The following is a 25,451-nucleotide window of genomic DNA, read 5'->3' on the forward strand; positions in this document are numbered from 1 at the left end:
TCCCCCTGTCCTCTTGTTTTGGTCCTGCTGCTCCATGCTCACTCCATAGTCACAACACAGCAGTATGCTACAGTATGCTGCCCTCCAACACACTCTCTCCTACTATGTCTTGCCTTTTTGCCTCCTCCTCCTCCTCTCTTCCTCTCTCTCACACCTCTCCCTCTCTCTTATTCCTGTCACTACCCTCCTTCCCAGCATTCATGTATCCTGATCTACAGCTGGGTGGAGAAAGAGAGCAAGGGAGAGAGAGAGAGGGAGAGAGGAAGTGACTTGCATCAGTGGGGTAGGGACTGTGTGTAAATTACCATGCAAGTTAAAAAGCAGGAAAATGCATTGATTATAATTATAAAGCAAATGTAAATGTAAACAAAGTTTTAGTCGGTCGAGAAGGTAAAAGAACAAATAAGAGTGAGAAAATCATTTTACCAGAACTCTATGCAGCATTTTAAACAGTATTTCAAGACTATCACTTTAAACAGGATCTATTCATTTCAAATATGTGTGCACTCAGGAATCACTTTACTGCCACCGACTCAGGTAATGAGATTTACATGCACACAATGTTTTTTATTTGATCTGCTCTTAAACAAAATGCTTACATTTGTACAACAAAATCTCTCTCTCACACACGCAACATATTTAGCTACATGTTACTGTACATGAAGCACTTTCCAACAATCATTAAAGTTGACAATATTGCAAATAATGGACAGAAAGAGATCAATAAACAGGCAGCGAATGCATGTCATTGATGATAAGGGTGACTTTGAATTAACAGAAACAAATTAATTAGACTACCTCTGTTGCATAAAGATGATTCAAATATGATAAACATTTCAACAAAAAATAATTACCAGCAAAGAGGATCCAATTTCTTTTCGCACAGTGTTTCCATCAAAGATAAGGATGGCCTGCAGCGCATTTAAATTAATGTATGTAGGGGCTTGTCAGTAATCGCCGCGCTCCCGTGATCAGCAGTGAAAGTACGGCCTTTCCAAACAGTCCCACGGTGAGCTATGTCACACTGAATTCTTGTTCTCTGCTTTAACACCAAACGTGTGTCTATTCAAATGGAAATCAGGCTCTTTAAAGAGAAATTTACAAGCAAATGCGAAAAAAAGATTCACTTTATAGGCTCAAATCAAAGCATTTAATATCAGTTAATGAAACAATAGCATTATGCTGGGATTACAGTCAATCAATATGACATAAAGATTGGTAACATTCCCATTTAACAATTATCTGCACTACTTTTCAGCCAACTTGTAATATTACTTGCTCTGCTACTCTACTCTTTTCTGCTCCTAGTTCACTGTTTTATTGTGGTTTATTCAGGCTTGATTACCTCACTGCAACACTGTGATGTGTGATCATTTTCACGACTCCTATCGACTAAGCTTCAGACATTATACTTATGCTGTGGTTTGTTCTGGCTATATAAATGTTTAGAGTATATTCACCTCATTTGTTATCAGAGAGAATCCTCTCAAATTGCAGGTAGTTTACATAATTTGACAGCGGTTATCGGTAATTGATCAAATTTACAGTTACACCGTTGAAAGAGCTTCATAATTTAGGATGTCTGAGTGTGCTGAGTGGAGTAGATTGCACTCATATTCCATCACTGCAGCCCTGGGGAACAGGAGGCTGACTTTGTGAATAGAAAATTGTTCCATTGCCTCAAGGTGATGACACAATATTGTATCAGTGAAAATGCCTACTGTGCATTAATGATATGGCACAACAGTTGTATTGTCACTGTGAGAGTGTTGTGTGTTTTGCATTTATTCATCCTAACAGTTTGTTCTTCCTTAGAGAAGTGTTTAAATGTTAGCAAGGTTTCTCTTCACCAGACACTGAATGTACTGTATCATCAGTTCCAGTAGTGATAATGGGCAGATAATGAGCTCAGAACAGCAGATTACAGGTGAATGCAGGGCCACCAGGATGAGCCGTCCCACGCCTTCATGTACTGTGTTGACTGCAGTTGTTTGACGAAGTCTGAAGTGAAGCTTCCATCAAATATGATCCATGTTGAAACAGCTGACACTTTCTTTCCTTTTGCAAGACATTGATTTCAGTAAAAGCTGTGCTTGCTAGATAACATCTGTTCACAAAAGCAGTTCTCTGTAATCATGCAAGATCAGAGAGGTTTCTTGCAGTGAATTTCAGGAATGTGGAATGAAGGAATTCACGGAAAAACACACAGACGTTATCATTGTTCAGTTGAAAATGAGTTTGCAATCATGCTAGTGCAATTAAAAACGATTCTAGTCAGATTTAAAAAGGCTTCATACAACCGTAACGTGGAATGTAAGAGCTGAATGAAGGAATAGGATTTTTATACTGGTTCAAAGCTGCATTTAAAAAAATGGCCACTAAGGGGCAGATGAACATCAGACTCTGACAAAGCTTCTCAGTACAAGTTTAGTTTGGAGTTAGTGTTTTTGATTTGATTTGCATTTTGATTTGATTTTTTGCATTTTAATGCATGCAGCCTGAGAAGTCTTATTTAACAATGCAATGAGTGGAAAAGAAGAAAAACGGGAGCAAGTGACAGGAAGGGCCTGTGATGAGTCGTTTACCAACCATCTATCACCATTCACTGTCCCATTTCTCTGTCATTCTGCAACTGCATCAATATTGACTATTGCGCTAAATAATCACTTTTTTATGTGTCATTGGGACAAGTAATTTTAAATCTGAATTTTATAGATTGTTAAATTTTGAGTGTTTGTTTCACCCAAACTTACACAATAAGCAAATCAACTGTTCATTATTCTGTGTGCCAGTGATTAAACAAAAGGATACAGGATGCTATTTTCCTGCATCACAGAAACGATGTGGGTCAGTTGCAGGTCTTAGCTTTCACCAGTAGGTGTCAGCATTGCTGGAGAGAGAGACTGACAGAGGTGTGGATGAATACTTTCCTCAGTCTACAGGCAGATGGAGCCCGTTGCACAGATATCAACAGACCCCTTCAGCCAAGGCATCAATGAGAACTCTTTGTTCAAAGAAAATGACGTTCCCGTGTGAACCAGTATCCAACACTCTGTGGTGTCCTTGAATCTCTGCTATGTGCCGATATGACCCTTCACCCTGAGCTCAGTTAAGAATTTCAAGCACCTTTATTGGTTTTTTCTTCATTTTTTTTTTTTTTTTTTTTTTGTTCCATTGATTTGTTTTCTCAGTCATAGGTCAGCTGCTTGGATGATGATCCCCTTCCCTTGGTAACGTCTATTTTCATTTTCCTCTCACTCTCTTTTTCATTTGACAGTTGGACAAGTTTCCAGTATGTTTCAACAGCGTTCGCTCCTGCCAAAAAACAAGGATGTTTACGACTCGGCTGCGGTTAGGGAGGCGATTGAGTAATATTGTGGGTGTGATTGGGTTGTTTTTCAAATTGTTTCACAAGGACACGTTTCAGTTTATAGCCAGCGCTTTGCTCCATGAGGTCTAAGAGTTTAGTATTGTCTGACGGGAAAAAGATAAAAAAAAACAGTCCCTGTTGTTTCACTTCCTGGATTAATGGACTATTTCCATCTATTCCCACAATATTCTAAAATATTTATGGGAATCCTTCTGTGGTGATAATGTGGCGACAGTGTTACCTTCTGCTATCCACCTATGTTTCATTGTAGTCGTCAGGTTGTTCCAAATGAAAGACAGAGGCAGTTATCCACGCTCTGCCATTGATTAATTACAATTTATTGTTCTTAATAATAGGCCAACTGTGCCAATACAGTCTGATGAGTAAATATTCCCATGACAGAGAAGTACAGAAGGAGAGCCGCAGGCAGGCAGCATCAGTTTATCAGCTGAAATCAAGTCAGAACACAGCCTGGATGTTAAGATATTTAAGAAAAACTTTATTTGTGACTTATTAACAAAACACATTACCAGATTGATGAAATCATAAGAATCACTATTATCACCTTTACAATGATGAAGCAGGTGTACAAAAAAAGTTATTAACAGATCTGCACTGTCACAGTGCACTGGTATGTGCCACTCACTGCCACATCCAGTGACTGAGGAACATTCACTATACACAAGCAGAGAATACATCAACTTTAATTTTTTTTATACCTTTTCTATGTCTTTTATTTTTTTTTTCCTTCTTTTTCTTTTTGTCTCTACTGGGCGGGGGATAGATATGGAGGGTGAGTAAATGGGTTGATTTCACAATAGTGTTCGTTTGATCATCATTTCGAAGCTTAACACAACTTTAAGGATCGATTTTCTTATCTATGAAAATCATGAGGGTAAAAACAGAAAGAAAAAGCATCTCGTAGCATAACACAATAGCATTATGTATATCTAGAAGATTAAATTCATTTTTCGACAGGATAAAAAATGTGATTCTTTTAGGTTTTTCCACGTTACTGTTCGCAATAGCGTATATGTGTGTATGTATGTGTATGTATGTGTCTGTGTGGATGTGTGGATCTTTCAGCGTGTGTGTATTGTCTTTGAGAATGTGTATCAGAGGTATATGTATTCCAATACGCATTTCCCAGTGGAAAAAACATATCTATGTATATATAGTATCTATATAGTATCTGTTTCCTTTGCTTATAACATGCAAACAGCCACTTGGTGATCTGACAGCACAGAAGTACACCTGAAGGACGGGGCAGGGGGGGAAGGAAACGTGTGCATGGGAGGGATTGAGCCTGATAGCAGCACCTATATACCCCTACTGTGACTGGTAAGACGATGGTCTAAAAAGGAACACCGAGGTGAGATTTGATGATCTTCATCATGTTAATGCTATTTCGATATCTACTGCTCGCAATGCCTTTCCTCCACCGTGCTAGACCTGCGTTTCAGTCCATCACTTCGCACAGTTCACACTTGGGTCACTGCAGTTTGTAAGTTTCTCCCAGCAGCACTTGGTGTGTCTAAGTGTCTAATTTTGCTTGCTTGCTGGTGTCAACTCCCCTTGTTTCAGCGTCTATCATGTCGTTACCTCTCCTTGGTGCACAAAAAACAACGTCAACAGTGTGCTTCACCTCCATTAATCCCTAAGTGGGATCCCCCACCCCCTCCTCTCCAAGTCAACCACCAACCTCTTTCCACTGCTGCTGAACTGTGCTTCACTTATTTTGTAAGTGGTTTTAGCTGCACCCAGCTGATCAGCCGTCACTGATGGCTGACACACAGGAAAAACTGCAATACTTCTGCTCGCGCTCACGCTGCCCAATTAACTCTGCAGCAGTCTCTTTATCTACACAATGCACTACAACGACTGCGGCTTTTTCAGCTCTTCTTTTGCCTCGCCATCTCGTCTCATTACATCCAGGACAGCGTGATCTCAGTTTTTGCTAACCTATCAGACGCCCTCGCGTTGCAACGCGTGGAACCAATGCGAGAGATGACAGAGCTGTCAACAGTGAGCCATCGGAGGAGACACTCTGGCTGGAGCGCCTGAGCTCAGATGAAGCCGAACCTAACAAAATATGCGTGTGTGTTGGGTGTGTGTGTGTGTGTGTGTGTAGTGCATGTGCATGTGTCTCTGTCTTGTATTCCGTGTGTAAATAAGCAAATACACAAATGTTACTGTGTTACAACGGCACAGTTCATTGAAGGAGAGTGACTTGAAAGATGTCGTCCAACCATGTTGATTTGAAGAAACGGGAGTAGAGGGAGGAAACAGGCAGCGGGCAAGCAAATCCTACAAGCACTGAAGCAGTCGAGGCAGTGGTGCAGGGCTTGAAGAACAACTACTTAACATTCAAAGACAGAAGTAGAGGGATCAGGCTTGAACAGAAATGAAGCGACAAGCAACGTTCCTGCGTCCCAGCCATATAATACACTCCCATATTAAGGACGGCGCTGGCCTTCAGTCTTGGAATTTCCAGAGAGGGGTGTGTGGTTTGTTTTTTTTAGTATATTATGTGTGTACGCATGTACTGTATGTCTGTGTATAAGAGATCAATAGAGAGAGAGTGTGTGTGTTTGCTTCTGTGTATGTGTGAGTAAGAGGCAGAGAGAGCCAGTGTACAATAATGTGTGTGTCAGACTGGGCGGGATTAAGACCCCAGTGACCTGCGCCTTACTCCAAGAGAAGAGGCAAGGTCAGGGGCCGGTTGCATCAGCTGCACGTAGGTTCCCTTGTTATATCCGAAGTAGCCGCTAATCCCGATTCACGCATTGCTAAAACACAAGCGGTAGTACCACAAAAATCTGCTACGTAACCTTAAGTAACAACTAAATAGTTAAGCAAGCAATAAAGCAGGTGCAAATGATACAAAGTCACACAATTGCACTCACTAACAGTAAAGCAGGATTTTTTCTTTTTTTTTTTTGTACACAGCATATTTTTTTGTCTTTAATAATTCCATGCCATTTTGTAACTTAAAGGACCGCAGCAGTGATTTTCGATGTTTCCTCCCATTTTCTACTCATCAATATTTTGCAGTTGAGTTTTTAGATTTTTCAGTGTCTCTTTCAGGCAGAATCTGGTTCACGTCCAATTGCAAATAATATTAAAATCAACATTCTGAGACTTGCTTGACGTACGTAATCCATCATGTGTTCGCCTTGCTGTGACAACGCAGTGCAGTTGTCAGATGAATCTGCACTTCGGCTACACGACCGTGCGATGAAAATGTGACTTCAGCAACGCTTTGATGGATTTCTTAATGTGGACGGAAAACGTTTTGAGTCTCAGCTCGTCTATTTTTGTGTACAAACAATCCCTGCCTGAAAGATGGGAAAAATACTTCAAAAATTCCCAAAGCACAGTGGTCTGTGACGTACGACTTGTAGAGAATGGACTAAAACATGCAAAAACTAGTGTTGTCCTTTTAAGAGTCGAATATCGATTCTGTTTACCAATCGTAATTTTTATGGCAAGCTAGTCAACTACAAATCCATGTGGTTTGTCATCAGCATGGCACTGACTGGCTACTCATCTGAAATCTTAACTAGCTACAGCCGTCGAATTTCCCCCCTTACTACCTACGGTACGATTGAATTTAGGAACTTGCTAATTGCAAATTAACTCGCAGTCATGGAGCCACTACTTTATACCCTAACCTGGGAACAAACTTGCGCATAGTTGGTGCAACCCAGTCCAGGTCCTCAGCCTCTGCAATGTGCTATGTTACACTGAAACAGAGCTATTTATCGAGTGTGGTCCTGCTTGTCTCAGCAACCTCATTCTTAAAGGTGCTAATCTCATTGTACAGATATTGTATGTTGTTACTTTTTCATTTTTCATTTTTTTTTTTACAAAAGACCACATTTTCTGAATTTCTACAAGGCCTCCATAGTACTGAAGACAAAAGCCTCTGTTTCATTTTTTTAAAGGTTGGCTTTCACTTCACCTCCAACTGGGTGAGCCAAAAAGGAAGAGGGCTGCATAAAGACAGAGATTCCAACATGGGCAGCCTCAGCTGACAATGGTCAGATACAAACAGTACACCCTTTCAGGTGTTTTTGTTTTCATTATACAAACTGGGAGAGGGGCAGGGGGGAGGGGAGATTAATCAAATCCAATAAAATCCTTTCAGTTTAATTTGGTCCAGCCTTTAGATGAAGTCTGTCTATAGAATATTCGTTTACCATAAACCTTGGACTTTCATAGGCCAAAGTTATGGGCCAAATGAGCCAAGACAAAGAGAGAAACATTTGTTTAGCAAGTTCACATGGTGTGGGGAGCCAGGCCTGGTCTAATGAGAGTTTGGCCGCTGTACAATGTCTATGCAAATACGATGCAAGGAGGCTCCCTCGGTTCAATAAGCATTTGGCTTTTTTTCTGGCTCTGTGATTGGGATGGTAGCTTGTTGGTAGCTCTGCTTTCAAATCACCCTTCTCCTCTATTCGTCCCCCCCATCGTCCTTTCCTTTATCCTTCTTGTCCTTCTTGTCCTTCTTCTTCTTTTTCTTCTTCTTGGCCTCCTCCTTCTTGCCAAAGCTTATGAAGTCACCTTTGTCATCCACAGGGCCGGCGTCATGGCGGATAGAAATGATGGCTGGGGATCCGGGGATGATGAAGGCTTCGGGAGGAATCTCTCCAGGCTTCAGGGGCTGAGGAGGGCCGTAGCCTTGTGCGGCACCGTATCTGAAGTGCCAGCTGTTGCTGTTGACTCCAGCGCCCACTGGGGGTGATAGCTCTCCACCACCCTCTCCATCTACACAGGTAAGATGAAAAAAAGAGAAATCTTGTCAAATATGGCTACTCATTACATTTATTCAGCAATGGAACAGTTCTACATTTTGGGAAATGTTTCCCCCTGTTTCCAGTCTTTGTGCTAAGCTAAGCTAATTGGCTGCTGGCTCCAGCTAATTATTTCATCGATCTTCTAATCAAACTTTTGGCAAGAAAGCTTATTTTGTATTCATTCTTGCACTTTTCTTCTAAACATCAATTCGACAGTAGCTCTTTACACATATTGGTGATATTTCCATTGCTGGCAAGTTGTAGAAGCTTCCTGGACTTCAGAGGTAAGCCCCCATCTTCCTTGAGCTTTCACATGTGAATTATTTCCCAATAACTGCTTGTCCTGCTTGCCGTGCATTGTTCCTTGCTTATTATTTATTATTTGGTCTCTGGGATGTTCATAAAATCTGAATATAAAGAATAATCAAAAGCCAGCAAAAGCAAGCAGAGCAATGGCTTTAAATGGAGCCACAGCCACAGCGAGGGGACATTTTCAGGACAGCTGGAGGAGGAACACTGGAGGGGACTAACCTTTAAACCACAGGGATGCTTAACTTGGCGATGTGATTTTTATTTGTATTTGTATGATGGCAGCAGATTAATCCTACTCTCACAGGAGGTCAACCTCTCGTAGTCAAGCTAACGCGACAGAGAAAGGAACCCAGACAACAAGTCGGGAAAAAAGTCTATATATAGAAAAATTATCATGCAAAGTGAAAACGAGACATAGCTATTGAGGTCAAAAGGTTAAAGGAAGGAGGATGTTCGATTAGATAAGGAGAAAGAGCGAGGCGGAGAGGGAGAGAGGCAGCAAGGAAGATGGGGGTGGGAGGGTTTTGCAGACTCGGTGCTCTCAGGCCCACACCAGTTCCCTCTGCACTGACCTACTTTCAGTCTGGATTTTATTTAGATCAAACACGGGCCCTTGCAAAAAGATTCTGTTTGATTTTTCTTTGTAGGCTATTTATGACACTGCTGGAGCGCTTTCAACCACTGTCCCATCGGGAAGTACACTATTTTGAAAATACACACTGTCCATATGCACAGTGTCCCACTGAGTCCCCGCGATGAGCTCATCGAGTATGAGAATAAATCAGATGCACAGATCACAATAAGAGCAGTTGTTATGGACGCTGCCACACTGCTCAAGAGACAGCGCTGCATTGTTGCCCTGTTTGATCACTCCTGCAAAGAGCCCCTTTCAGAGAGCTGCTATATGATGGAGCTTCGACTCACTGAAAATAGACAGATAGATTTTATTAGTCCTTTGTCCTTATGGAGGAAATTCTTTTTCATACACAGCACAAGCAAGTAATTATAAAAAATAGAGGGATTGACATGCTACACACCACAGACTAGATTTCTTGTCATTTAAGAGGAGGTTGCTTATTTTAAGCTCATATGGCTGCAGAGCATACAAAACATATCACATATTAATGCATAGTGCAAATATGACGCTGTAAAGCACTGATGTTTTGAACATACCACGAGAGGGCAAAAAAATACTGTGGCTTTTAGTAACATAGCAGCAACATACTATTGTGGCGGGAACACAAAAACACAGACACACATAAATAATTTGTTTGCTACTTGCAAAAATAGAAGTATTCATTTTTAAGTTGGGTTAAAATATTTGCACGTGACGGACCACGATAAATAGACACATGACAGCGGAGTAAATGTTATTGTCTCATGTTACATAATTTTTACGGATCAGTTTTGAAAAAAAAAAAAAGCCAAGTGCAGCTAATTGACCTGTGTAATTTAGCTCGTTTAATGATTAGCCGGTGTCAGATGTTATCATCTTATCTTACCATTAGTAGAGTTAGCGCTTTAATACTGTAATGCGAGTCTGTTTCTGAGGATTATGGCGTTTGATGGTATGGTCTGTCTGTTTGTATTTAATCTGGGTATTAAACCCAGGAAGAGGATCTGGTATTTTAAATAAGTCCCATTCAGTGGCTCTCAGGGGTTCGGAGAGGAAGACTGCCTCTCATGTGGAGGAGGACAGCCATGCTTAAAATAAACCGAAAAGACAGCCGGTGAGTTAAAGGAGATGTGCAAAATACTGTGAGGCACAATGTGGATGGGCTTACTGAGCCAGGAGTGCAGCACGTTGCATTGCTGTACGCAGTGCACCTCCATTTTATATAACCTGACACACCATTTCCTGTTACCTGAAGCTACTGTTTTGAGGAAGGTGATCTGACGCTCAGTCAGAAGAGTTTGGGGATGCTTTATTTAGATGGTCTTGTATCGATAAATGACTAAAGATCTACAAAGGGTCTTTCTTTCCACATTGAGCATTTTCACAGGTTGCTGTATGTAACCTTGTAAAAATACCTTGAAAGAAAAAAGACTTCTTGCCTTCGGGGGCAGGAATGTGTCGAGCAAGATTCCACGACACTACGCCTGTTTGATTACAGAATATTTTGTGTGCAAAGTTTACATTGTGGAGAAAAAAGGGTGCACATGAGTGTACAAAGTGGAGGGTGTTCGACCTCTGGGAAGCATGATGATAACTGATAGAACCTGATGGAGATGCGAGATGAAAGATGAGGTTTGCTGAACCGTCAGTATTGATAAAGGATTCAATATCCACATAAGCTTTTGTAGAAATGGTGAGATTTCTTGATTTGACCAAAGTTTATGCAATCAGTGTTAAACTCTAGTGGTTACTGGGTCATCTAATGGTCCGACAATTACAGTTAGGCCGCGACCCACTTAATTGAGTATCGGACACTTTATCATGGTAGAATAAACGAGACCTAAGATATGTTTAATTTTGTGCTGTTTAAAACTGTTCCTTATGTGGTAATTTCTTTATCCAGAGCTTATAAAGCGAGTGAGCATTATGTTAAGATTACTGGACTGGCAGTAAAGCTGCACTCTGCAACCTGCAGTACAGCATAATTCTGTGTTCTGGCTGTGAAGCAAATTGTACACCATCCCAAGAGTACAGTCGTTGTCTTCTGTACACCTGATGGGGCAAGAGCAGTTCATATCCCTAAGCATGACCAACTGCGCTAAAATGTCAAGTGGCTGTGTGGCGTCTAATCAAGTGAATATTGTCTGGGCATCTTGGGACAGGGCTCTTTGCACGGGCTGTGACAAATCCAAACCTCTGACATTGTTAATTAGAAGCCTGGCCATGGTATTAATCTGAACTACTCCTACCTTTGTGTGTGTGTGTGTGTGTGTGTGTGTCAGTTTGTGGGGACTTGCCTTCCTTATGAGGATAAAATGCGAGTCCCCATAATATAAAACACCCAATTTTTGGGTGAAGACTTAAGGTTTAAGGTTAGGTTTAGGTTAGGGGTCAGGGTCAGGCAAGAAGGGGTTGTGGTTCTGGTAAATTTCCAGGAAATTAATGCAAGTCTGTGTAATGCCCAGAAATGATGGTGTGTGTGTGTGTGTGTACACGTGAAAAATTAACGCATAACCAGCAGGTCCCATCACTGTACAACTCTGAAGAGCTTTGCTTCCCCTCTGCCCCTGTTTCTCTAACATGGAGGATTATTTGTAACTCTGCCATTGCTTCATATTAGCCTATATTTCCCAGCAAACACACATCTGAAACGGATTATGGTGTAACAGCTGGTAAGCAGGTCAGCACAGCGCCTTGTGAGGAGGTTGCCATGACACCTGATGTAGATTTGTGAGTATTTGAAGCCTCATTTCGTGTAACCTGATGTCCCACATTGAAAATAGGCTATGTTATTCCCTGTCTAGTCCGGGATACGGGTCCTTCTAAAATGAATCCCTCTGGTGGTTTGTGGCGCACACACAAATCTGACAGTCGCGTAGTGCTCGTGTAAAAATATGCGGTTCGTGACATGCATTGTGCACGAGACACATCTACCTAAACCACTCTGTCCTACGTTATTCTCATTTACTGCGTGCCCTCTTTTTCCTCCTAATACCTGCCCTTGCTCAGTCCCCTTCCCTTTTCCGCTCCCTGCTCCTTCCTTTTTTCTGTCTCTAAATCTTCCATTCAGAGATATGACCGGTTGCCATGGAAACTGCCTTCGCCCACTCCCTGCTGATGGAGGGTGCGGCTGCTGCAGCAATCTCTCAGTTAGACAGTGTTGCCAGGCAACAGGTCACATGGCGTTCCCTAGCAACAACACTACTGCAGGAACCTGCCAATCCTCTTAACCTTTCTCTTCCTCCATCCCCCCACACCTTGCTTTTTTTTTTATCCATCCCCCTATACGTCTGCTCTGCTCTTCCTCTCCCTTTAATGTTACCGGATCTCTATTTTTTTTCACGGTACTCTCTTATTACTGATAACAGCTTCTCTCACCCTCTGGCATTAGACAAATGTCTCCTCATCTGCGCCACGGGTCACTTACATAAACACGGTTTTGAGGGTGCCGCATTTAGATGCATCGCAGCATATCAGACAACTTCATCATGATAACAATTCACCGCAGACATGAAAATGTGTCACCAAAACGGCTCCACCTCTTTATGCATAATAAAGAGGATCAAGCTGCAATCCAGTGCATGTCTGTGCCTGAGCACTGAGCTACTCCTAACATATTATTTCCTAATGCAACAAATGCACCCCTGATAGGTCTGCAGCACGCTGTGCACGCTGCTTAAAGACAACATTTGAGCCTTGACATGACCAGAGAGGCGTCTGTTCTAAAAAAATACACATTTCTCTGCAGCAAACTGGTACAGAGACACTGGGAAATGGTACATCTTGTATCTCGAACAATCACCTTGCTCTCTTTTCCACAGAGGCAGAATCTGACAGACAGTAAGATACATTCTGTCACTGACGCGTTGAGCGATCGAGTGTGATGCTACCCTTCACCCTCGGGTCTCTACCTATGTTTTAATTCTGGGAGCTGGACAGAAAATCAATGACGGGAAGCTTGACCGAAGGGAGGAGGGAACAGCTCACAATGTTCCAAACCGTTTCGAAATCCTAGTGAAAAAAGTCTTCCGGTCAACTGACAGAAGCTGTTAGTCATTAGCTCTGAGCCAGTGTGTCTGTGAATAATGAAGCGCAGGTCGCTTTTGAGGCCAGTTCGACTTCCACTTATGTTGTGTTGCTACACATTTTCAGCGTTGCCACCCACTCAGGACAACGCATTGCTCATTAAAAAGCAGTTGCCTGTTTCAGTCTGTCGCACTCCATGCTGCCAGCTGCTTTCATGGGAGGACACAGTTGTTTATCTGTGGCTCTGCACAAGGGCCCCAGGCTTTTGGCACCTCAGCTAAGCTCTGTATGAACATCGCACTGGAATTTAAGATCATGTAGATATTCAAAGGACAGTTCTTATTCCCAGTGAAAATAAAGAGGAATTCAACATGTTAAATACAATTTAATGCAATGGACTAATTGTAATGTGTGATTGGGATTGAAATGGACATTTAGGTTTGGTGAACTCTGTTTTTTTAAAAGAAGTGACACTTAAAACTAAACCGTGTTTACAACCTCTGTGATTGTCTCAGCATTGCTTGTCCTGTGGGACTCCATCCTACTAGTGTTGTCCTAGATGTTGGCACTTAACAGAATAGTTAGACTTTTCGGGTGATACGCTTATTTGCTTTCTTGCCTGAAGGTATATAAGATGATTGATACCACTCTCACGTCTGTATGGAAAATATAGAGCTAGAGCCAGGATACGTTTTGCTTAGTTTAGCATAAAGACCAAAAGTAGGGTGAATCAGCTAACCTGGCTTTGCCCAAAGGTTAAAATGCCCAGTAGCATCTCTAAAGCTCCAGATTAACAGTAGATCTGGTATTTGTACAGATTGTACAACCCAGATAGAGCATGTTGAGTAGTGAGCTTTGGAGGTGCTGCTTGCTGGTTGCCAGATTTTCTGAGGCTAGCTGTGTCCCCCTACTTCTAGTCTTTATGCTAACTGTCCCCTGACTTTAGATTCACATTTAGCACACAGACATGACAACTGAATAGATCTTCTCATCAAACGCCCAACAAAAATACACACAAGTCTATTTCCCAAAATGTCGACTACTCCCAAGTTGCCATCATCAGCATGATTTACTAAAATTACCTTACTGTAGTCATATCCTCTTCCTTCAGGGCTTTAAATTTGTCCAAAATTATTTCTACCATAATTTTTGGCACACATCATCTAATCTACTGTTCCCATTCTTCAGCTATATGCTCACTTAAATAACTAACATAGATTTAGTGCAGGCATGTCCAAACTATTCCATAAAGGGCCGTGTGGCTGCAGGTTTTCGTTCCAACCAAGGAGGAGCACACCAGGCCAACCAATCAACATCAAGGGATCCCTTAGTTATCAGCTGAAAAGTGAGATCAGCTGATTAAGTGAGTCCAGCCTGGTGCGCTCCTCCTTGGTTGGAACGAAAACCTGCAGCCACACGGCCCTTTATGGAATAGTTTGGACATGGCTGATTTAGTGTGTCGTGGGCAGAAACACAAACAGAAAACTCTACTCCTAGACCACCTTAACTTTGATTACCATATTTGAAATAATACATTATATTGCAATTCTAAAACAATTATTGGAAAAAAAGAGGGCAGCTTTAACATGTTCTTCAACAATTAGCTCTGAGTTGTACAGAAAGACATTTCAGTGCACCTTCCTTACACACCCTCTACTCAAGCTCAAAATGTATTAAATGTATCTTGCTCTGTTCATTCAAATGTAGACGTACACATGGCATCATTCACCTCTTACTCATGTTAGTTTTCTGTCACCATTTCCCGAAAGAAGCTGACACTCTGGGTGCCTTTTCAACACATTCTCACTCCCAACTCGTCACATCCGAACACATGGTCAGGTCACTTTTTCAGGCACAGGGTACCCCTTGAGTCATTTTTCAGCACACAGGGCTCTGGGGTCAAGTTAGCAATAGTAAATACTGTAACTTGAGTCCTGTAAGCGACATCCAGCTATGCTTGCTGAGAACAATAATGAACATGTGGTTAACACTGTAAAACGGTTGAGCTTTGGTTAGGTTTACGCACCAAAACTACTTGGTTAGGTTTACAAAAAGATCATGATTTGGCTTAAAATAAGCACGTTAGTTACATACGTTACTTACGTATACAAAGTTATGTATGTTACATTGCTTCACTTTTGGACTTTGGATAGTTGGACTACGTCATTTGACGCATTGCGAGTGAGAACGGGCTGTCTATAAAGTCTATTGGACAACACCACATGTTGAAAAATGATGCGAAAGAGGTACCTCATTGCTAGATTTCCTCTCACCTGCAGCGCTGGACACAGTGGGCCAGTTCTGGACCAGCATCCCCTGTGCTCCCTGCATCACAGAGGACTCCTCCATGTGGACGGAACTGAAAGGCAGAACACATTCAGAGAACTCAGTGAGACACATCAAATCAACCCAAACCTCTGTTCTCCTCTGCTCACAGAGGTTTGTCCTCCTTGATAGTATAGCTGTTTTCCAACAGAAATGGCAATCCAACAAGGAAAAAACAGCCTAAAGTGTCAAAATTTCAGGCCAAAGGACCACTGTCCCCCTGCGTTGACTCTCACTGGAAAATGGTCAATTAGCTGGAAAAAAAAATGCTTTTCATTCCTGATGGCAGCTAAAATTGAAAAATTATTTTATATAATAGCCTGGTTCTGACCAAAGGCTACAAAAACTGTGACTTCCTGGAGACTTAGTTGTAAGCAGCAGAGTCTCCAGGAAGTCACTGCAACCAGCCAAGAAACAGTCCCTCCATAACCTCTGGTGAAACCACAATTTGTTCTTTGTACAGTTTAGTCTTTGCATGGATCAAATAAAGAAAATGTGTTTTTAGTGATCTGAAGAGGTCAACTTTGGAAAAGAGCTAGGCTTGCTGTTTCCCACTTTTTTCTTTCACCAATTCCTTTATTAAGGCGATTGTTTTGGGGGGCGGGGGGGTATAAATATGCTTTTAGTAAAAACTGAATCGCTTAACATGATGCAAAGCAAAGGGAAACAGATGTTAGAAGATAGCTGTTTGAATCAGAGCAGTCAGGAATCACAGTAATCTCAGCAAATACCAGCGGGGCTGAAATATACCAAACTTTCTCTCAGAAACACAATGACAGTGGGAAAATATGACCATGCAGAATAACTAAAAATGGATTTTTAAATTTAAAAAGCCCCCGCCCCCCATACATCCATAATAAATATAGAGCTCACTGTATAGGAGGACCTACCCTGACTGGGGCCTCTGCAATGCAGCACATCCAGCATCTATCTCAAACTGCAACACTCTTGTTGTGTTGAATTGGGATTTGTCGTGAATATCAAATGGCCATGTACATTCTGAGCAGTGTGGGGTTTTCTGCTTTTACATAAGCAAAGGTGCTGGTTTAATGCGTGAGAATATGACACAGATAGGACTGGTGTTTTCAACACTGACTGACTATACCAGGAATGTGGGTCAGTAATGTTGGTGCTACACGCTGCGTGTAGTGTGATCCATTACAGCATGCACGTGTTGGGGTGAAGCGTTAACATGAGCCTCTCTGTGTCTGTGTGCGTTACAGGCACTGCCATTTCAGAGATGACGGTGGCAAATTGCGGCGATGATTTATGTTAATCCATGTCATGTTACAGTGGCTTGACGGCATGATGCACATTATGATACCCTCCGCACCATAAAAATTAACACTAATATCCAATTAAATCAAACTCAGACAGAGCAGAAGACTTCACAACTGAGCGGTAAGCATTGTTAGCATGAAATTATGAAAATTCAGTACAAATGAGGGACATGTGGAGGTAAAACTCACTAGTCCCTGATTTTCTAGCTGTCTTCATGTAAGTTCATTATGTATTTTGGGACCTAATCATTCAAAATTTAAGTGACAAGTGTAAATGCAAAAAAAAAACAAAACAAACTACTATTTTATTCCAATTGTTGTCAGATCCTAATTTCAGAGTTGTCTGATTTGTACTAAGTAGCTAATGAGAATGCTTGCATGTGTAGTTTTCATTACTCAAAGCTGGGAACACCAAAATATTTTACTCTGTTCTGCATTTATAATACCCCAGATAAGCTTTTAACCCAAATCTTAGAAACCTGCTCATTATTGTTGGGAGATGACAATCTTGTGTAGCTGTAAACTTATTTATTAATGCCTCTAACAACCTTATTAATTCCTATTTCAGTATCTTATCTGGCATATCGTGTTAAACCATATATAGTGTGTCTATTGATCTTTAGCTCAATCTTTAATTGGGATTTGGTCCAGCAATGAAACCATATCAGTGCATTTACCCAGTGGATTAACAAACATGACAGGAGTCCAAAATGTCCTCTGCTGTCCGTGTGCACAGCCCTCCCCTCATCTCTGGACAAAAACGTAGAAATACATACAGAAATGCACACGTGTGTGCGTGCAGGGCAGTTGTCCGTGCAGACGCTGATGCATGTGTGCATCTGATAAGCTAAGAAAGGTCATAGTCAGCTCATTTGTCCTTCACGCTTCCTGCTTAAAGACCATAACTGGGGGAGGCAACGCTCAGAATGTAGATGACCTATATAGTTTTACACTGCAGAGGAGGAGTGCTATACATCCTCTGATGGGAGCTGCACATTCCACTTTTCCCAAAGGAGGAGGATGGGGCAGATACTGAGGGGCCACTAGCAGTTATATCTGCTAATGGCAGATAGTGATTTTGCAGTATTATGTTGCTGTGTTTTGTTTTACATGTTTTTAATGGAGGTCGTATTGAGGCGCAGGTATCTGTGGGTCAAATATTTTGCTTCAAGGCACCGTGCATTGCACAAAGTGACTGTTTGAGGAGGATGAATAGGTGCAACCTTTTCTAGGTGGTCAAAAGTTGCAAAGGAGTTAAGGATGGAAAGTGCTTACCTTTGCACCCCTGCCCTCAAAGATGCAGAATATCGCCAGTCAGCATTTGGGGCTTTTGGCTGTGCGAGAAAGAGGTAAAGAGAGAGAGAGAGGGAGAGAGAGAGAGGAGATGGGAAAAAAAGAGAGAGGAGGGAAGAGAGAGAGAGACTTTAGTTTGATCTCATACAGTGCAGAGATAGGCTGGGCCATGGTCTCATCAATTAATCATGATACACATCCCAGCTCTGGACGTGACAGGAACACTGCAGTCGTGTCCCCCATCGCAAGCGCACACACACACACACGCACACACACACACGCACACACACGCACACACACACACACACACACACACACACACACACACACACACATACATATTGATATCCTCACACAGACACAGAAGGACTTTAAAAAGGGCAGTGACTGAAAGCCATATTGATGAGTTTTTGGACAGTCTCTCACTCCATGGCTCTATAAATGTGAGAGCTGAGAGAGTTATGCCCTTTTCCTGAGTGCTGGGCTGTTTGCACAGGCCAATGTGTATGTGTTTGTGTGTAGCTTCAGTAAATCTGTCTGCTCCTGATGAACCTGGCCTGAGTGCTTGAAACTCCCAGTAGTCTTCTGGTAAATTACTGTCTTTAAAAACCAATAAGCAAGAGCTATCACGGCCAGGGCAACCACATCCTATACCTCTGGTCTGCATTAGCCCAGTGTGACGGGCAGTCATATACAAATATGGTATCGCAAATGTGTAGGATTTAGCCTATCACTGTATGGTCTGGCATTAACTGATTTCATCTTCTTTTATTATTAGAATGGAACTGAAACTGCTATATAGACACATCTTTGGTTGTACTTGTTTGCACTAAAACCTGGTAGAGAACATGGTATTCAGATGTTTACAGAGCAGAGAAAATGTAAAGAAATCAAAATACAAGGCTGGACATCCTTTTTGGCTAAATAATAAAATGTATTTTAATAGAATTGAGTTTTTTTTTTGACTATGAGAGTCACTATGTTAAAGGTCCAGGGTAGGATTTAGGGAGAGAATTTCAAATTCAAAACAAAAGATTTTGTTTCCTTAGACTGAGCCCTTCATATCTACGGAGGGAGCGGGTCGTCTTCTGGTTCCTACAGTAGCCCAGAACGGACAAACTGCCGCCACCTTAGGGAAGGTGAGGCGAGGGGTGTTCAGTTGCTTGCAGTCTGACACCTCGCTGCTAGATGCCACTAAATCTTACACATTGGACCTTTAAGGCTGTCAGGACACACTATTTTTGCAGATGATTGTGGCTTTAAGTTTAAACAGCCATATGAATTTCAGAGGGTGAAAGTCATATTCTTAATGAGCTAATGTTTTACGGCCATTAATCCAGCCCAACTCTTTCATAATTATTTTCCTCATGAGTAGGTACTGCACACATGGACAGTATAAACATCTGTAACACAGCTAATGCTGGATTCTGTCAGCGTCATGTGGGTTGCAGACTTGACATCAAGAGCACTGAATAAGAAAAGCTGTGTGTATAACACAAACCTGCTCAGGCAGCAGCAAGTGTCCCAGATAAAGATGGCACATTATGTTCCTCAGTTCAATTCAGAGGGGAGTATTTTGTGCTGGTGCACCCAGCGTCTTTGACTGAATCTAATTTGCAGGGCTGAGGAACAGAGGCTGGAGGTTAATTTAATTTACACTGCTACACTTGTCTTGGTAAGACAGTTTCTTTTAACCCGTGTACCAGTGACTGGCACCTGAAATTACCATGACGCAACCAGAGATACGCTCTTAGCCTCAGGGGCCTTTGCATCAACAATCTGACATTAAAAATTATATTATTGCAATATTTGAAAAATGTATCTTACCTCTCCAGCATAAAAGCAAACTATATCTACCCAGAAATGCCTGCTACAGTCAAATAACAGCAGGTCTGTAGGACTTTTTGACTGGGGATCATGCTAACTGAAACACCAAACAGCGATTTGAATTGCAACCTCTACTTTTATAGTATAATAGGTGTGACTGTTGGTGTTTCTTGCAATATTTAATCTAAATCTGGGATTTCTGGGAAATCTGATAAATTAAACCATCAGTAATACAGATATGGCCTGACGGGCAAAGGCATTCGCTATTTTACTCGTCTAAAACAGTTCCGAAAATTGCATCATGGAAGTGTAACACAGCTTTTGGGAACAAGAGACTGTCATGTGTCATGATTAAATCTCAAACAATCCCTCGTCTCATCACATAATGTACGTAAATGCACATCTCTCCCAGAGTCAGTCTTGCAGGGCATTTGATCAAGTCAATTAACCCCAACTGCTCCAGTGTGACAGTTTTACTCACACGGACACACACACTCACCCACACACAAATCAAAGCGACTTGCACAGAGAATGAGCAAGCAGTGAAGACTATACGTGACCTGCGCTTAGTGTAGATGTGATGACGACCTCAAACTGAAACACAAATCTCTGAATCATCAGAAATAACAGAGGACCCTGAAAAGCATCAGGCCTGACACTAATGCGGTGTGAGTGCTGAGCTGGGCTGAGCGACTGCACAGCACAAGTGGGAACTGAACAAAGGCAACGAATCCTGCAAGGATACGATTCATTGCAGGAGGGGACCAAACTAGACTTCAGGGGGAAACCATAGAGGAATATCATCACCCTGCAGCAACAAAATACGACCACAACAATGCATGCTGTAGCAATAAGCGTCATGAAAAGTCATGTTGAGTGTGTACATAAAAGGTTCTCACATTGTTTGGAGCTAAACAAAATTTCATCAAGGCCACTAATATGTAAACATGATGATTCATGACCTTCCAGATATGCAGACAAACTTAAAAAAATGAATGACACACCTCTGGGCAGATCTGCAGCGAGGCATCAGGCATGCTAAGTCTGCGTACAAATCCACTTCCGCTGGTGAAGAAGCGGTCGGCACCGCTGCCCCAGGTGCCGCTGATGGGACGTCCCGTGTTGTAGAACATGAAAGTGTCACTGCCAGAGGTGGCTGTCAGGCAAGTCTTGTAGCAGTAAGTCTTTGTTAGGGAGCCATTCCCACGCACTTCGATGTAGTGAGGTTCCACTTTAAGGTCTCTCCGAAGCACCACATTGTTATTAGGTTGTGCCCCGGCTCCACCGCCGCCTCCCCCGCCAGCACTTACGCTGCTGCTCCCACCATCTGGAGGGGGCTTCTGTGACACGCAGCAAGGGGAGCAGGAGCCAGGCTGGGTGCAGTAGGCGTGGCAGCGGACGATGGCCAGCACCACCACAGTGACCAGGAAAACAAAAGTGGTGGCGCTCAAGGCCACGATCAGGTAGAGGGTCACGTTGGAGAAAAGCAGCGTGCTGTGAGGTCGGATGATCCTCTTGGGATCAGGAGCCACTTTGGGTGGCACCTCCATGACGGCCACATTGATGGTGGCGGTGGAGGAGAGAGCGGGCTGTCCGTGGTCCTTCACTACGACGGTTAGAGCGAAGGAGGTGAAGTTGTCCTCCAGAATCCTGCGAGTGGTCCTGATCTCGCCGGTGTGCTCGTGCACCTTGAACAAGTCCAGGTCGGTGGCCGTCTCCAGCACGTAGATCAGCCAGGCATTCGGGCCGGCATCTGCATCATATGCCGCTACTTTGGTCACCAAGGCACCAGGCTCTGCATTCTTTTGCACCGTTTCCAAGGAGCGCGTGCCATTGCCGGGAGGGTTGACTATCAGCGGTGAATGGTCGTTCTGATCCATTATGTAGATGTAGACGGTGGCAACGCGGCTGAGCGGAGGAATGCCCCCATCTTGGGCTTTGACCTGGAAGTGAAACTCTCTCAGTGACTCATAGTCAAAGGCTCGCAGGGCATAAGCCTCCCCTGTATCAGCCTTCACAGACACATACGAGGTGACAGGGATGCCATGGTTGTTGTCATTGAGCACGGTGTAGGTGATGCGTGCGTTCTCTTTGATGTCTGCGTCTTGAGCTTTCACAGTACACAAAGAGGCCCCGGGGGCATTATTCTCAGCCACATAGACGGTATATGAAGTCTGCTCAAACCGCGGCGGGTTGTCATTAACGTCAGCCACATCCACCTGTATGGTCTTCTGGGAGGAAAGGGGAGGGTTTCCTCCATCTGTGGCACTCAGAGTGACATTGTAGGCATCGGTGGTCTCGCGGTCCAGGAAGGCTGAGGTAACCAGAGTGTAGTAATTTCTGAATGACTTGATCTTGAAAGGAAGGCCTGCTGGGATCTCCAGGCTCACCTGCTTGTTGGCGCCAGAGTCTCGATCGGTGACACTGATGAGGGCCACGACTGTGTCTGCACGGGCGTCCTCCCTCACGGGGCTCGAAAGCGACGACAGCACGATCTGAGGGACGTTGTCATTCACATCCACCACCTCTGCCACCACCTTGCAGTGAGACGCCACGGCCCCAGGGCCCTTGTCCATTGCCTGGATGTACATCTCATAGGAGTTGGTCTCTTCGTAGTCCACATTGCTCCTCACTCTAATTTCTCCTGTATTGGTGTCCATGCTGAACATCTGCCGCACTCTCTCTGGAGTGTAGCTGCTGAAGGAGTAATAAACCTCTCCGTTTGTGCCCTCATCCAGATCAGTTGCATTCAGTTTAATTACCAGGGTGTCTTTGGGCGAATTTTCCAGCAGCTTCACCTTGTACACGGAGCTGTCGAATGTGGGGATATTGTCATTTGAGTCCAGAACCCGGACATTGATTTTAGCCGTGCCTGTTTTCTCCGGAGTCCCACCATCCACAGCACTTAGAATTAATTGGTGGTAAGGCGTCTGTTCACGATCAAGGGGCTTTTTGAGCACAAGCTCGATGTGCTTTGTGTTGAGGGAGGGTTTGTTAGACACCAGCGCGAAATGGTCGTTTGTGCTCAGCTGATACATACGAACTGAATTGGACCCAATGTCCGGATCTTGAGCGTTTTCAATCGGGTAACGAGACCCTGGTAAAGCAGACTCTGTGATTTCCAGTTGGTACTCGTCTCTGGGGAACTGCGGCGCATTATCATTGGCATCCACAACCTCCACCTCGACATGGTGCACCTCAGTGGGGTTTTCGACCAGCACCTCCAGATTAATGAGGCAGGAGCTGGATAAATCGCACAGTGCCTCCCTGTCGATCCTTTCATTGACAAGTAATTTCCCATTTTTGGGGTTGACAATCACGTAGCGTTTACCGCTATTGGAGGTTACCTTGATTTTTCGGGTGGCGAGCTTTCGAATATCCAGCCCCAAGTCATGCGCCAGATCGCCGACCAGTGCCCCATTTTCTCGCTCTTCTGTAATAGAATATCGCAACTGTCCAAACGAAAGGCCACAAAATAAGGAAAATATCACAAAATAAAAAGGCACATTATTCCCTATCCAGTTGCATATCCCCGCCACAGCCATTGCAAGCTCATAGGATCCGCAGACGGATTAAACGCAACCTTCCGCCTTTTTAGCTTGCAGTATCTTGCATCCCAGCACCTCATTAAGGTGGGCTAATTGGTCTCCGGGTGAATGAAACAGAAGCGGCTCATCCATTGTGATACCCGGCTAAGGTGAATCCTCTCCAGCGCACCCATATTTCCTTTGTCCATGATGCGTTTTTTGTCTCCAGTGCGCGCTGCTGACGGGTGTGTTTCCCTGCCGCTGGAGCTGCGAGACCCGTCAACACTGTTGAAATTAGCTCCCCCAAAATCGGAAAAGAAGGATGGTCTTTTCAAAATAAACTAATTAAAAGTCATTTGCTTCCACAATGTTCAGTTAACTCTTCAAGGGAGAAGAAATGGGAAAACGAGTTAAGGATGTGCAAAGGGTAGAGGCCCATCTGTTTAGTTAAATGTTGAAATAAAGAGCTGGGAGTCATAGTTTGTCAAAGTTTTCATCAATTCCAGAATCATAGTTTAGTTTTTAACATCTTTCCATTAATCATGATGAACAGAAGCGAACTTTTGCTGTACAAATACACGATCTAATTCAGGGTATATTGCCATGAATCATGTACCACGGATCCATGTGTGTACGTTTCTTTTAACGTAACATAACGTCACATGCCTGTGATGATTTTATTTTGAAAACGCCAACTGGAAGTGATTGAATTCAATGCGGCTGACTTGACTTGAAGGACAGTAACCCACCCTAGCGCGCACTCAGACTCCAGCTCTCTCCTCTCCACCGTGGCGCAGCTCCCCTCCTCCCTCCCCACCCACTTCTCTCCTCTCATCCCTCCATTACGATGTCGGTGTAGGGTCTGGCATCTAATACACGACCGACACGCTTATGCACCCCCTGAAAAAAGAATGGTAGCCACACATATAAATATATAGGCCCAGGTCTTCAGCGAAACCAGCCATTCATTCAATAAATTAGAAATTCTGTGCAGCACATGACAGAAAAATCTGTCTGGAAAACACAACCCGAAGACGTGGCTAAAACGTTTAATTTACCGGTGTTAAATTTGTCTGGACTCACTGTTGCGCATGAAGGCAAGGTCAAAGCTAATCTGCAGAATATTCAACATCACCACCTCCCCCCCAACATGGAAGACGGGAGCAGAAAACGCGGACACACACACGGACACATGTTTGGGGACTGGCTTATGTTTGCCTCCCTTTGTCTGCGCTGGAGTCGGAAGGATGCTTAATTCGCCGGTAGCGCTTCTGCGGCGCAGCCTCCCGCATGGCGAGCGTTTGGGCAAGGCGCAGCGCAAAGACAGCATCGCACTGACAATCACAACCTTCCCTCCGCACGGATCACTGTCAGTGGTAGACCTCAGACTGTCAGGTCACATAATCGTAGTTAAGATGCCCGTGGTGGACCCCCACAAACAGCAGTCGTTTCCTCTCTATAGATATCCAGAAGACCAGCATGATATAGGCCAGGGCCATTACAGCCATTACAGCCTATCATACAATAGATTAATACTGAGGCTGCATTAATCAACATGCAGATGAAGCAGTTGGCCTTTTGTCTTTGCCAGCCCACCTACAATTCTAAGTGTTTCCTTTGGTCAAGGATCATTCTTATATTTTAACCCTTCAAGAAATGCAACAATTCCACCTTTTTAACTCTGTAGAAATTAGCTTTCCAGCCCTGCAGCTGCTGGTCAAAACTCAAAGAAACACATAGTAAAATAAGTGTCACACAAACCTGTGCTCAGACTGAGTTTGCAAGTTTTCCCCAGTCAAGATTTACATTGTCCATAAGTGTAACTGCAGTGGGTGTTTTGTGGGATCCTAGCGACTGGAGGATGGAGCCTTATGAAGCTTTGGGTTTTCTTTCTATTCTTGTTAGAAAAGCATTCGAGGATTGTGACTTACAAAACATCCTTCAAGACTGGAGCTCACAGTAACACATCTCTGATTGAACTGTTTCAGTCTCATATGTGTGCTTCGACAGTCCAAGAAGCCTGTGAGTTACCGTCTACCGTACTTTTGTTCAGAGGTACTGCATTAAATGTAGATG

The 25,451-nt window shown here is 43.3% G+C and overlaps 1 protein-coding gene across 1 annotated transcript; it reads right to left on the minus strand.

The window, feature by feature from the left end:
- Positions 1 to 3,863: 3,863 nt before the first annotated feature.
- Positions 3,864 to 23,584, minus strand: LOC121617286 (protocadherin alpha-C2-like). Its single transcript, XM_041952419.1, has 4 exons — positions 20,853 to 23,584; positions 18,004 to 18,062; positions 15,397 to 15,482; positions 3,864 to 8,140 (listed from the first exon to the last, which is right to left on the minus strand). The coding sequence occupies exons 1-4, from the start codon at positions 23,391 to 23,393 to the stop codon at positions 7,827 to 7,829; spliced, it is 3,000 nt and encodes a 999-aa protein (XP_041808353.1). The 5' UTR covers positions 23,394 to 23,584; the 3' UTR covers positions 3,864 to 7,826.
- Positions 23,585 to 25,451: the final 1,867 nt, after the last annotated feature.

The sequence above is a fragment of the Chelmon rostratus genome, chromosome 14 (assembly GCF_017976325.1).
Source record: "Chelmon rostratus isolate fCheRos1 chromosome 14, fCheRos1.pri, whole genome shotgun sequence".
Lineage (NCBI taxonomy): Eukaryota > Metazoa > Chordata > Actinopteri > Chaetodontiformes > Chaetodontidae > Chelmon > Chelmon rostratus.